The sequence below is a fragment of the Coregonus lavaretus genome, assembly GCF_964263955.1.
Source record: "Coregonus lavaretus genome assembly, chromosome: 5".
NCBI lineage: Eukaryota > Metazoa > Chordata > Actinopteri > Salmoniformes > Salmonidae > Coregonus > Coregonus lavaretus.
Window position 1 is genome coordinate 39,142,913 of NC_139992.1, and position 13,937 is coordinate 39,156,849.

Genomic DNA, 13,937 nt, shown 5'->3' on the forward strand with positions numbered 1-13,937 from the left:
CGGAAGTAGATTCTCACGTTGCCGAATTAAGCAAAAAACAGCGGCAGCACATACGTTGAAGCAAAATAATCATACAACGACGAAAATGGAATTACATTTGGACATCAAGAAAACAAGCTCACAAGACTTGCTCGCGTGTGGCAATGGAGGAGGTTTGATCCTTTTCCCGAAACTGCTTTTATCAACTGATTTGACTGAGGAGTTGTTTAGCCTGTTAGCTATCACAGCTACGTGCACAAACTATTAACAACATTGTGTTCAAGTAGAGGCTGCTTGGGGGAGGACGGCTCATAATATGTCTGGAATGGAAAAACCATGTGTTTGATACCATTCACTCCATTCTGGCCATTATTATGAGCCGACCTCCCCTCAGCAGCCTCCACTGTTACATACTATCAGTGTGGTCAGATGTAACAATTCGGTGTCCTTGTACATAGGTCTTCATAACAAGCTTCTCCTCAAGTCGAAGGGGCCCAAAGCTGGCAGTTCTTTGCAGACCGAGAGGGTCCCAAGAAGTAGTGGTGAGTTAAAAACATTTCCAGCATTTGTTTGTAGATTAGCCACATCTCCGCCAGGGTGCGCTGTTATTCCGTTTCTGGTCAATACTCTGACAGAAACAGAATAATAACAGCGCACCATGGCGGAGATGTGGCTATTTGTAGAGCTTGCCCATCATAATGTGTGCATTGCTTGCTAAATATGTTCAGTAGATTGCTACGTGTGTAGTTACAGTTGTATGTATGTATGTTTGTCATGTTGTGTTTCAGTTCTGGACAGACTGCAGAACTTCCTGCCCCAGATGGCCCAGGCCAATGAGAAGCTCAAGTTGCAGATGGAGCAGGCACCTGAGGGCCACTATGACATAGAGAGGGTGGAGGAGGCTGGAAAGGTCATAGAGATGGTGAGTGTGGTTGTCTTTTATAGCGAGGGGGAAGTGTGATGTCGGAACACCACGAGCAGGCCTATCATATTGTGTAGCCTGAACAGCTGCTAGTGGTCGCTTTATCTGTCTTTTGACGGTTGCTCTCCAAAAGAAACAGCGACCACTAACAGCTTCTTCCCCTCGCTAGCAGAGAAAGGGCCCTTCTAGTTTTCATCTGCTCAATTAAACTGAGACTGCGATATAACGTTGGCACAAGCAGCAGGATGAACTGCAGATGAGTGTGCAGCAAGACAATGCGCTTGTGCACAGCTGGGTTTCTTGTCATTCTGCTGCAACATGATAGCACCCAGGGGCAACAACCGTGGTGAAGTTTAGCTTCGCACTCTTCGTTTTTGCGGAAGTCTGCCAGATTCTGCTGTTTACTTTGCACATTGCTGACTCTATCCTTAAACTGCAGGTGAGACATTGGGCACGTTCTAGCGGATCACTTTTGAGAAGTCGGGGACCATTGTTGGTCACCGCCTTTCAAAGTGTGTTGTATTATCGGGATAAACATCGTCTGACTTGCACCTACATGTCGACTGCATGAACTTGACAAAAATCATGTGATCAAAGGTCATCGAGTTTTGACTGCAAGTTTCTGCAGTTGCTCTTCCCCAACTTCATCCTGCAGCCATCGCCTGCATTGTGGGAGGCTCTATTGTCAACCAATCATTAGGTTGTTTTTGTTTGACCCACGTGAACGTGACCAAAGATGTGATTGAAACAGGAACCAACTTTGCTGCAATTCATGAATACAGTGGATATGTACAAATTAATGTGATATTTTAGTCTCTCTCACCAATTGATTGTACAATGTACGCATATATTTTCAGTGTGTGATATGGGGGTTGGAGACATGTTTATTTTGACATAGTAAAAAAAAAACATATATAAACAATGGGAACACTGCCATGTTGCACTGAGCCTTGCTGTTGGAAAACCACATCAGTGTCTGACTTTCGCCTTACCACTCAAATGAGCCCATTGTGTTGAAGTCATACAAATTGTGTTATGTTGTTGATTATTACATTGATTCCCTTGTCTCTCTATCAGGATGTGTCGCTTGTGGAGCTCAGTAGTTCAGACAGCGACTCGGACAGAGAGTATTCACAGGACAATGACTCCAACTCAGACTCTGAGGAGAGCGAGCTCACAGAGGATAACCTCAAACTGCCTGGCAACAGCCAGAGGAAGAAAAATAAGGTTAATATCCAAGTCCTGGAGAAACAAGAGGATTAGGCCGTTATAGGCCTCTAAAGAGACTACTGGGACAGTTGCCGTGTAGAATATTGACATGCGTTGGTAATACTAATCAACTGACATGGGATCAGTTCTCCTTCTCCAAGCCCTTTTCATAACCATTATGAGTAAAATAATAAAAACTGACCGTGGGTCAGTGAGGACATGGTCCTGGAGGGCTAATGGATTCACAGTGGTTCAGTGCATGGAGACCTGCTGCAGTGAGGGATAAAGGGGACAATGGTGTCTACATAGAGGGGTGTCTGTACTATAAGGGCCAAATATCATGTCAACAAGTGTTTCAGTGCTATTTGAGCCATAATGAGATGGGAACAAAGCTTTGAGTGCCTTCTCAAGCATGTGCAGTAAGAATGTGCCTTATATAATTCCCTGTTTATCTGATGACCCTAGGATACTTGTAAGGTTAAAGTTCATAGTGGCTTGACGGTTGATTGATGGCAGAGAAAGAAGACATTTAGGCTATCTGTATTCAATCCATTTTCAATAGATAATATTTTTTGTACATTTTAAAATATGATTTATTATCACTAGCATAGATAATCAAGGCTACATTTTAAGTATTTAAGCAGAAAACTGTTAGACTGAATTTCTCACCTGTAATCTTCAATACCAAATGCTTTATTATATATGTCTGCTTTGTTTTATGAATAGGCCTAGTCCCAGGATTATGTTATGGTTGGTCACAAGCTTTGTGAGCTGTTAAGTTTTTCCCAGGTTAATTTTTTTCCTGAAACAAAAAGTACCAAAACCATGTACTGTATTTCATAATAAAAGTGTATGAAATCCAATATTGTTATGTGGTTGTGAATGACATGGCATACACCAAAATGCTCATGTTTAAAGGAAAAATCGAAGTATAGACCCTGACATTGGATGAATATGAAATAAATCAAATTCAAAAGAAGGAACAGAGTTTATTCACCATTGTACAACATTTATGTTTGAAGACAAACAATACTGTATGTATTGGGGCTGATTTTTTCACAAGGTTTGGGGGAGCATAGTCTCATCTTCATAGAGACCAGATTTCCCTGTAGTTTTCAAAATGCTCATTGACAATGGTGCATACAATGAAAATATGATATTCTTCTTGAACGTATACTTTATTAGTATTAGCCGTTGTATTCATATAAACACTAGTCTTTCAAAGGTAGTATATTTAATATCTTATTTAAATTAATATTATATTTACTAAAAACTTAAAGGGGCAATCTGCAGTTTCTACATCTATTTTTGGACTTATAAATTAATGATATGTACCCATTGATTCTTGAAGAATATACCTTAGAACTGCTTCATGAGCTTAGTTCAACTGTCTAACCCCATAACCCCAAATTTAAGCTTTCTTTACTCACATTTTTGTAAACAAAGTAAACTATATAGCCTCAACATGGTTAAAACTATCATGTTGATGTCATGGATGGTCAGTCCTTGCATCCATAGCTCATAAATCTGAAATTGCATGCTTGAGCTAAAATGAAATGTTGCATAAAATGTGTGACTGTAAATAAAAGGGGTCAGATATAAGATTCTAAAAACACAGCATCTACAGAGCAGGAGGAGATTGCCTGAAGCGCTCAGCTTTTGAAAAGCTAAATGTTCTTTCATGATGAGTGGAGGGACCGAAACCTTGAAAACTCGAAGTAAAGGGGGGTTGATCCAGTCAAATCCACCTTGGCTCCGGTTCCGGAATACTGAAATCCACCTCTGTTTGATATGTGCGATTTCCCTTTTGTAACTGTGAGGAAAACCGCCTGTGTCCATGATGTGTCCGTAATGCAAGTTCCCCAACAGAATGCTAAAAACAGTAGGCACCTTGAGACGAGGTCGTGGCATAGGGTAGGCTACACATCAAATGTCTCCTCTCTCACACGCCTGCTGTTAGCAAAGCAGAAGTTGGACTCCCGATTGAGACGGACTGGTGAGTCGTGATCAGGTGGATTGATTGATCAGTCGTGGTAACAGTTTATTAGGAGGGGCAGGCTGCCTCAGTACTCCACAGTCACTGCTTTGGTCCTGAGGTATTCGTTAAGAGCATCCTCTCCTGCCGACAGAACAGAAGCACAGTTGATAAGTCAAACTTAAATCAAGCATGTTGGGCTCACAAGGCTATTCAAAGCTCGAAGGCCCATTCTCTTTGAGGACTATGTTTCAAGAAAAAGGAAGGTAGACAATGGAAAATAAATGGAAATGCATTTATGACAGACCACCAACAAAAATCAGTATACAATATAATCCACATTCCAATATGACAGTATTAACATGAAACCCCTTTTCTAAATGATTACATGATTAACCCCAGACTCACCAAGGTCTTTGCCGAAGCCGGACTGTTTGAAACCGCCGAACGGCGAGGCCACGTCAGTCTTGTTGTAAGTGTTGACGAACACGGTCCCGGCGTCCAGCCTCTCGCTCACGTACATGGCCTTGTTGATGTCACGCGTGAACACGCCGGACGCCAGGCCGAACTCGGTGTCGTTGGCTCTGTTTAGCACGCCATCTATGTCACTGAAGGTCAGAAGGGGAGAAAAAGGACGTTGGTCAGGGTTGAGAACCACAAACAGGTCTATTACTTGGGTCTGTGATGAGGAAAGGCTCTATCGCTAAAGACTGAGGAGATGTACCCGTCCTTGAACTTGGACACCACCATGATGGGGCCAAAGGACTCCTCTTTGGCAATGAACATGTGATCCTCCACGTCTGTGAACAGTGTGGGCTCCATGAAGAACCCTGGAGGGAAACCACATCACAGTGTAATTAGCAATGATGATGAAGGTGGTTAGCTGAAACATTGCATTACAGTGGCCTCCAATTGTGTTGTACTGTATAATCCGTATTCACTAACCAATCTTATGTTACTAACAATTAAACTATTGCTGTACATATACTATTCTATCCTACGTATTCTTCAGATATACTACATATTCTATCCACATACTGTCCATAATGTCTATACATCACATATACAGTGGGGAAAAAAAGTATTTAGTCAGCCACCAATTGTGCAAGTTCTCCCACTTAAAAAGATGAGAGAGGCCTGTAATTTTCATCATAGGTACACGTCAACTATGACAGACAAACGGAGAATTTTTTTCTCCAGAAAATCACATTGTAGGATTTTTAATGAATTTATTTGCAAATTATGGTGGAAAATAAGTATTTGGTCACCTACAAACAAGCAAGATTTCTGGCTCTCACAGACCTGTAACTTCTTCTTTAAGAGGCTCCTCTGTCCTCCACTCGTTACCTGTATTAATGGCACCTGTTTGAACTTGTTATCAGTATAAAAGACACCTGTCCACAACCTCAAACAGTCACACTCCAAACTCCACTATGGCCAAGACCAAAGAGCTGTCAAAGGACACCAGAAACAAAATTGTAGACCTGCACCAGGCTGGGAAGACTGAATCTGCAATCGGTAAGCAGCTTGGTTTGAAGAAATCAACTGTGGGAGCAATTATTAGGAAATGGAAGACATACAAGACCACTGATAATCTCCCTCGATCTGGGGCTCCACGCAAGATCTCACCCCGTGGGGTCAAAATGATCACAAGCAAAAATCCCAGAACCACACGGGGGGACCTAGTGAATGACCTGCAGAGAGCTGGGACCAAAGTAACAAAGCCTACCATCAGTAACACACTACGCCGCCAGGGACTCAAATCCTGCAGTGCCAGACGTGTCCCCCTGCTTAAGCCAGTACATGTCCAGGCCCATCTGAAGTTTGATAGAGTGCATTTGGATGATCCAGAAGAGGATTGGGAGAATGTCAAATGGTCAGATGAAACCAAAATATTACTTTTTGGTAAAAACTCAACTCGTCGTGTTTGGAGGACAAAGAATGCTGAGTTGTATCCAAATAACACCATACCTACTGTGAAGCATGGGGGTGGAAACATCATGCTTTGGGGCTGTTTTTCTGCAAAGGGACCAGGACGACTGATCCGTGTAAAGGAAAGAATTAATGGGGCCATGTATCGTGAGATTTTGAATGAAAACCTCCTTCCATCAGCAAGGGCATTGAAGATGAAACGTGGCAGGGTCTTTCAGCATGACAATGATCCCAAACACACCGCCCGGGCAACGAAGGAGTGGCTTCTTAAGAAGCATTTCAAGGTCCTGGAGTGGCCTAGCCAGTCTCCAGATCTCAACCCCATAGATAATCTTTGGAGGGAGTTGAAAGTCCGTGTTGCCCAGCGACAGCCCCAAAACATCACTGCTCTAGAGGAGATCTGCATGGAGGAATGGGCCAAAATACCAGCAACAGTGTGTGAAAACCTTGTGAAGACTTACAGAAAACATTTGACCTGTGTCATTGCCAACAAAGGGTATATAACAAAGTATTGAGAAACTTTTGTTATTGACCAAATACTTATTTTCCACCAAAATTTGCAAATAAATTCATAAAAAATCCTACAATGTGATTTTCTGGATTTTATTTCTCATTTTGTCTGTCATGGTTGACGTTTACCTATGATGAAAATTACAGGCCTCTCTCATCTTTTTAAGTGGGAGAACTTGCACAATTGGTGGCTGACTAAATACTTTTTTTCCCCACTGTACACTACCGTTCAAAAGTTTGAGGTCACTTAGAAATGTCCTTGTTTTCGAAATAAAAAATGTGTGTCTATTAAAATAACATCAAATTGATCAGAAAAAGCCATTTCTCAGACTGGCCAATAAAAAGAAAAGATTAAGATGGGCAAAAGAACACAGACACTGGACTTTTTCTTTGCAACTCTGCCTAGGTCAGCATCCCGGAGTCGCCTCTTCACTGTTGACATTGAGACTGGTGTTTTGCGGGTACTATTTAATGAAGCTGCCAGATGAGGACCTGTGAGGTGTCTGTTTCTCAAACTAGACATTCTAATGTATTTGTCCTCTTGCTCAGTTGTGCACCGGGGCCTGCCACTCCTCTTTCTATTCTGGTTAAAGCCAGTTTGTGCTGTTCTGTGAAGGGAGTAGTACACAGCGTTGTACGAGATCTTCAGTTTCTTGGCAATTTCTCGCATGGAATAGCCTTCATTTCACAGAACAAGAATAGACTGACGAGTTTCACAAGAAAGTTATTTGTTTCTGGCCATTTTGATCCTGTAATCGAACCCACAATTGCTGATGCTCCAGATACTCAACTAGTCTCAAGAAGGCCAGTTTTATTGCTTCTTTATTCAGCACAGCAGTTTTTAGCTGCGCTAACATAATTGTAAAAGGGTTTTCTAATGATCAATTAGCCTTTTAAAATGATAAACATGGATTAGCAAACACAACGTGCCATTGGAACACAGGACTGATGGTTGCTGATAATGGGCCTCTGCACGCCTATGTAGATATTCCATTAAAAATCTGCCGTTTCCAGCTACAATACCCATTTACAACATTAACAATGTCTACACTGTATTTCTGATCAATTTGATGTTATTTTAATGGACAAAAAAATTGATTTTCTTTCGAAAACAAGGACATTTCTAAGTGACCCCAATATTTTGAACGGTAGTGTATATACAGCTCTGGAAAAAATGAAGAGACCACTGCAAATGTTTCTTAAATCAGCATCTCTACATATATGACAGCCATTCCATTCCAGTGTCTGTTGAATTCCAACACAGGCACACCTCATTCTACTGAATTAGGTACTGATTAGGTGATCAAATGAACCAATTCTTATTTAACGAGAAAAAGTCTAAAAACCACTGCTGTGGTCATCACTATCCTCTTGCAATATGACCAGCTGGATGGCAAAAACTGTGCTAATAGTACCTCAAAAGTAATATTAATCAAAAATAACTATTGACCATGCCAAAAGAGTTGAAAAGGAAAGTTTTGAGTGTGGAAAAGAAGGGTTCAATTCAGGCTTTACTGGCAGAGGGATACAGTGAGCGTCAGGTTGCTTCCATCCTTAAAATGTCAAAGACGGCGGTTCATAAGAACAAGGTCAAGCAGCAGACATTGGGGACAACAAAGCTACAGACTGGCAGAGGGCGAAAACGACTCTCTACTGACCGGGATGACCGCCAACTCATTCGAATGTCACTCAACAGTCGTAGGATGACATCAAGTGACCTACAAAAAGAATGGCAAACGGCAGCTGGGGTGAAGTGCACGGCGAGGACGGTTCGAAACAGGCTCCTAGGGGCAGGGCTGAAGTCGTGCAAAGCTAGAAAAAAGCCCTTCATCAATGAGAAGCAAAGAAGAGCCAGGCTGAGGTTTGCAAAAGACCATAAGGATTGGACCGTAGAGGACTGGAGTAAGGTCATCTTCTCTGATGAGTCCAATTTTCAGCTTTGCCCAACACCTGGTCATCTAATGGTTAGACGGAGACCTGGAGAGGCCTACAAGCCACAGTGTCTCGCACCCACTGTGAAATTTGGTGGAGGATCGGTGATGATCTGGGGGTGCTTCAGCAAGGCTGGAATCGGGCAGATTTGTCTTTGTGAAGGATGCATGAATCAAGCCACGTACAAGGTTGTCCTGGAAGAAAACGTGCTTCCTTTTGCTCTGACATTGTTCCCCAACTCTGAGGATTGTTTTTTCCAGCATGACAATGCGCCATGCCACACAGCCAGTTCAATCAAGGTGTGGATGGAGGACCACCAGATCAAGACCCTGTCATGGCCAGCCCAATCTCCAGACCTGAACCCCATTGAAAACTTCTGGAATGTGATCAAGAGGAAGATGGATGGTCACAAGCCATCAAATAAAGCCGAGCTGCTTGAATTTTTGCACCAGGAGTGGCATAAAGTCACCCAACATCAATGTGAAAGACTGGTGGAGAGCATGCCAAGACGCATGAAAGCTGTGATTGAAAATCAGGGTTATTGCACCAAATATTGATTTCTGAACTCTTCCTAAGTTAAAACATTACTATTGTGTTGTTTAAAAATGAACATGAACTTATTTTCTTTGCATTATTCGAGGTCTGACAACACTGCATCTTTTTTGTTATTTTGACCAGTTGTCATTTTCTGCAAATAAATGCTCTAAATGACAATATTTTTATTTCGAATTTGGGAGAAATGTTGTCAGTAGTTTATAGAATAAAACAAAAATGTTATTTTTACCCAAACACATACCTTTAAATAGTAAAACCAGAGAAACTGATAATTTTGCAGTGGTCTCTTAATTTTTTCTGCAGTTGTATATATATAGAGTTGAAGTCGGAAGTTTACATACACCTTAGCCAAATACATTTCAACTCGGTTTTTGTCACGCCCTGACTCAGGGGACTCGTATATGTTGAGTCAGGGTGTGTAGTTTCTATGTTGTGTATTTTCTATGTGGTGATTGTCTATGTTGTATATTCTAGTATTTGTACTTCTTTGTTGGCCGGTGTGGTTCCCAATCAGAGGCAGCTGTCGCTCGTTGTCTCTGACTGATTGGGGACCATACTTAGGCAGCCTATTGGCACTAGTGGGTTGTGGGATCTTGTTCCGTGTTAGGTATGTTGTTTGTGTACCTTGGACTTCACGTTTTGTTTGTTGTTTTGTCGTTGTGTTTAATAGGCAAATAAACATGTATGCATATCACGCTGCGCCTTGGTCTGACCCGTTCATGAACGAACGTGACAGTTTTTCACAATTCCTGACATTTAATCCTAGTAAAAATTACATGTCTTAGGTCAGTTAGGATCACCACTTTATTTTAAGAATGTGAAATGTTAGAATAATAGTAGAGAGAATTATTTATATCAGCTTTTATTTCTTTCATCACAATCCCAGTGGGTCAGATGTTTACATACACTCAATTAGTATTTGATAGCATTGGCTTTAAATTGTTTAACTTGGGCCAAACGTTTCAAGTAGCCTTCCACAAGCTTCCCACAATAAGTTGGGGGAATTTTGGCCCATTCCTCCTGACAGAGCTGGTGTAACTGAGTCAGGTTTGTAGGCCTCCTTGCTCGCACCCGCTTTTTCAGTTCTGCCCACAAATTTTCTATAGGATTGAGGTCAGGGCTTTGTGATGGCCACTCCAATACCTTGACTTTGTTGTCCTTAAGCCATTTTGCCACAACTTTGGAAGTATGCTTGGGGTCATTGTCCATTTGGAAAACCCATTTGCGACCAAGCTTTAGCTTCCTGACTGATGTCTTGATGTTGCTTCAATATTTCCACATAATTTTATTTCCTCATGATGCCATCTATTTTGTGAGGTGCACCAGTTCCTCCTGCAGCAAAGCACCCCCACAGCATGATGCTGCCACCCCCGTGCTTCACGGTTGGGATGGTGTTCTTCGGCTTGCAAGCATCCCCCTTTTTCCTCCAAACATAACGATGGTCATTATGGCCAAACATTTCATGGTCAGACCACTTTGTCCCCATGTGCAGTTGCAAACCGTAGTCTGGCTTTTTTTGGTGGTTTTGGAGCAGTGGCTTCTTCCTTGCTGAGCGGCCTTTCAGGTTATGTCGATATAGGACTCGTTTTACTGTGGATATAGATACTTTTGTACCTGTTTCCTCCAGCATCTTCACAAGGTCCTTTGCTGTTGTTCTGGGATTGATTTGCACTTTTTGCACCAAAGTACGTTAATCTCTAGGAGACAGAACGCGTCTCCTTCCTGAGCGGTATGACAGCTGCGTGGTCCCATGGTGTTTATACTTGTGTACTATTGTTTGTACAGATGAACGTGGTACCTTCAGGCGTTTGGAAATTGCTCCCAAGGATGAACCAGACTTGTGGAGGTCTACAATTTTTTTTCTGAGGTCTTGGCTGATTTCTTTTGATTTTCCCATGATGTCAAGCAAAGAGCCACTGAGTTTGAAGGTAGGCCTTGAAATACATCCACAGGTACACCTACAATTGACTCAAATTATGTCAATTAGCCTATCAGAAGCTTCTAAAGCCATTAGATGTATATATACAGTTGAAGTCGGAAATTTACATACACTTAGGTTGGAGTCATTAAAACTAGTTTTTCAACCACTCCACAAATGTATTGTTAACAAACTATAGTTATGGCAAGTCAGTTAGAATATCTACTTTGTGCATGACACAAGTAATTTTTCCAACAATTGTTGCCATAATGACCATCGTTATGTTTGGAGGAAAAAGGAGGTGCTTGCAAGCCAAAGAATACCATCCCAACTGTGAAGCACGGGGGTGGCAGCATCATGCTGTGGGGGAGCTTTTCTGCAGGAGGGCCTGGTGCACTTCACAAAATAGATGGCATCATGAGGAAGGAAAATGATGTGGATATATTGAAGCAACATCTCAAGACATCAGTCAGGAAGTTAAAGCTTGGTCGCAAATGGGTCTTCCAAATGGACAATGACCCCAAGCATTCTTCCAAAGTTGTGGCAAAATAGCTTAAGGACAACAAAGTCAAGGTATTGGAGTGGCCATCACAAAGCCCTGACCTCAATCCTATAGAAAATGTGTGGGCAGAACTGAAAAAGTGTGTGCTAGCAAGGAGGCCTACAAACCTGATTCAGTTACACCAGCTCTGTCAGGAGGAATGGGCCAAAATTCACCCAACTTATTGTGGGAAGCTTGTGGAATGCTACCAAATACTAATTGAGTGCATGTAAACTTCTGACCCATTGGGAATGTGATGAAATAAATAAAAGCTGAAATAAATCATTCTCTCTACTATTATTCTGACATTTCACAATCTTCAAATAGTGGTGATCCTAACTGACCTAAGACAGGGATTTGTTACTAGGATTAAATGTCAGGAATTGTGAAAAACTGAGTTTAAATGTATTTGGCTAAGGTGTATGTAAACTTCCGACTTCAACTGTATATACGCTACCAGTCAAAAGTTTGGACACACCTACTCATTCAAGGGTTTTTCTTTATTTTTACTATTTTCTACATTGTAGAATAATAGTGAAGACATCAAAACTATAAAATAACACATATGGAATCATGTAGTAACCAGAAAATGTTAAACAAATCAAAATATATTTTAGATTTTTGATTCTTCAAATAGCCACCCTTTGCCTTGATGGCAGCTTTGCACACTCTTGGCATTCTCTCAACTAGCTTCACCTGGAATGCTTTTCTAACAGTCTTGAAGGAGTTCACACATATGCTGAGCACTTGTTGGCTGCTTTTCCTTCACTCTGCGGTCCGACTCATCCCAAACCATCTCAATTGGGTTGAGGTTGGAGATTGTGGAGGCCAGGTCATCTGATGCAGCACTACATCACTCTCCTTCTTGGTAAAATAGCCCTTACACTGCCTGGAGGTGTGTTGGGTCATTGTCCTGTTGAAAAACAAATCATAGTCCCACTAAGCCCAAACCAGATGGGATGGCGTATCGCTGCAGAATGCTGTGGTAGCCATGCTGGTTAAGTGTGCCTTGAATTCGAAATAAATCACTGACAGTGTCACCAGCAAAGCACCCCCACACCATAACACCTCCTCCTCCATGCTTTACGGTGGGAAATACACATGCAGAGATCATCCGTTCACCCACACCGCGTCTCACAAAGACACGGCGGTTGGAACCAAACATTTCCAATTTGGACTCCAGACCAAAGGACACATTTCCACCTGTCTAATGTCCGTTGCTTGTGTTTCTTGGCCCAAGCAAGTCTCTTCTTCTTATTGATGTCCTTTAGTAGTGGTTTCTTTGCAGCAATTCGACCATGAAGGCCTGATTCTATCATAAGTTGAATGCACCAATTTGTAAGTCGCTCTGGATAAGAGCGTCTGCTAAATGATGTAAATGTAAATGTAATTCACACAGTCTCCTCTGAACAGTTGATGTTGAGATGTGTCTGTTACTTGAACTCTGTAAAGCATTTATTTGGGCTGCAATTTCTGAGGCTGGTAACTCTAATGAACTTATCCTCTGCAGCAGAGGTAACTCGGGGTCTTCCATTCCTGTGACAGTCCTCATGAGAGCCAGTTTCATCATAGCGCTTGATGGTTTTTGCGACTGCACTTTAAGAAACTTTCAAAGTTCTTGACATTTTCCGTAATGACTAACCTTCATGTCTTAAAGTAATGATGGACTTTCGTTTCTCTTTGCTTATTTGAGCTGTTCTTGCCATAATATGGACTAGGTCTTTTACCAAATAGGCCTATCTTTTGTATACCCCCCTACCTTGTCACAACACAACTGATTGGCTCAAAAGCATTAAGAAGGAAAGAAATTCCACAAATTAACTTTTAAGAAGGCACACCTGTTAATTGAAATGCATTCCAGGTGACTACCTCATGAAGCTGGATGAGAGAATGCCAAGAGTGTGCAAAGCTGTCATCAAGGGCAAAGGGTGCCTACTTTGAAGAATCTCAAATATTGTCACGACTTCCTCCGAAGCTGCCTCCCCTCCTTGTTCGGGCAGGCTTCGGCGTTCGTCGTCACCGGCCTTCTAGCCACTGCCGCTCCATATCTCATCATTACATTTACATTTTAGTCATTTAGCAGACGCTCTTATCCAGAGCAACTTACAGTTAGTGAGTGCATACATTTTCATACTGGCCCCCCGTGTCTTGTCTTGTCAATTACACACATCTGGTTCCCTCTGCCCCCCTTGTCCGAGAGGGGGAAGAGTGGAAGACAGCATTCAGCACAACCACGGGGCATTTTCAATACCTGGTGATACCCTACGGTTTGATGAATGTTCCATCCGTCTTCCAGTCCTTTGTGAACGAGGTGTTTCGGGATATGCTTGGTCGTGGTGTAGTGGTCTACATCGATGACATTCTGGAGATGGAGGGAGATCGCATTTCAGCCGTGCTTAATTGGCCGACACCAACCATGGTTAAGGAGGTGCAGCGCTTTATTGGCTTTGCCAACTACTATCTG

At 42.1% G+C, this 13,937-nt stretch overlaps 2 protein-coding genes across 2 annotated transcripts in view; one reads left to right on the top strand and one right to left on the bottom strand.

The window, feature by feature from the left end:
* nopchap1 (NOP protein chaperone 1) lies at window positions 1-2,973 on the top strand. Its single transcript, XM_084162336.1, has 4 exons — window positions 1-152; window positions 438-521; window positions 768-901; window positions 1,979-2,973. The coding sequence occupies exons 1-4, from the start codon at window positions 86-88 to the stop codon at window positions 2,162-2,164; spliced, it is 471 nt and encodes a 156-aa protein (XP_084018462.1). The 5' UTR covers window positions 1-85; the 3' UTR covers window positions 2,165-2,973.
* Window positions 2,974-3,952: 979 nt separating this feature from the next.
* Window positions 3,953-13,937, bottom strand: part of aldh1l2 (aldehyde dehydrogenase 1 family, member L2) — a 29,454-nt gene continuing 19,469 nt past the window's right edge. The window contains exons 21-23 of the mRNA XM_084162622.1: window positions 4,810-4,915; window positions 4,494-4,693; window positions 3,953-4,229 (exon numbers count right to left, since the gene is read on the bottom strand). Of these exons, the coding sequence (XP_084018748.1) occupies window positions 4,174-4,229; window positions 4,494-4,693; window positions 4,810-4,915 (362 nt within the window). The 3' untranslated portion in view covers window positions 3,953-4,173. The remainder of the gene's footprint in view (window positions 4,230-4,493; window positions 4,694-4,809; window positions 4,916-13,937) is intronic.

Excerpts from the sequence above, each read along its gene's own strand:
- nopchap1 (XM_084162336.1), top strand. The coding sequence starts at position 86 with ATGGAATTACATTTGGACATCAAGAAAACAAGCTCACAAGACTTGCTC. Across the intron at positions 522-767 it reads GAGGGTCCCAAGAAGTAGTG|TTCTGGACAGACTGCAGAAC; the intron begins GTGAGTTAAAAA and ends GTTGTGTTTCAG. Across the intron at positions 902-1,978 it reads CTGGAAAGGTCATAGAGATG|GATGTGTCGCTTGTGGAGCT; the intron begins GTGAGTGTGGTT and ends TCTCTCTATCAG.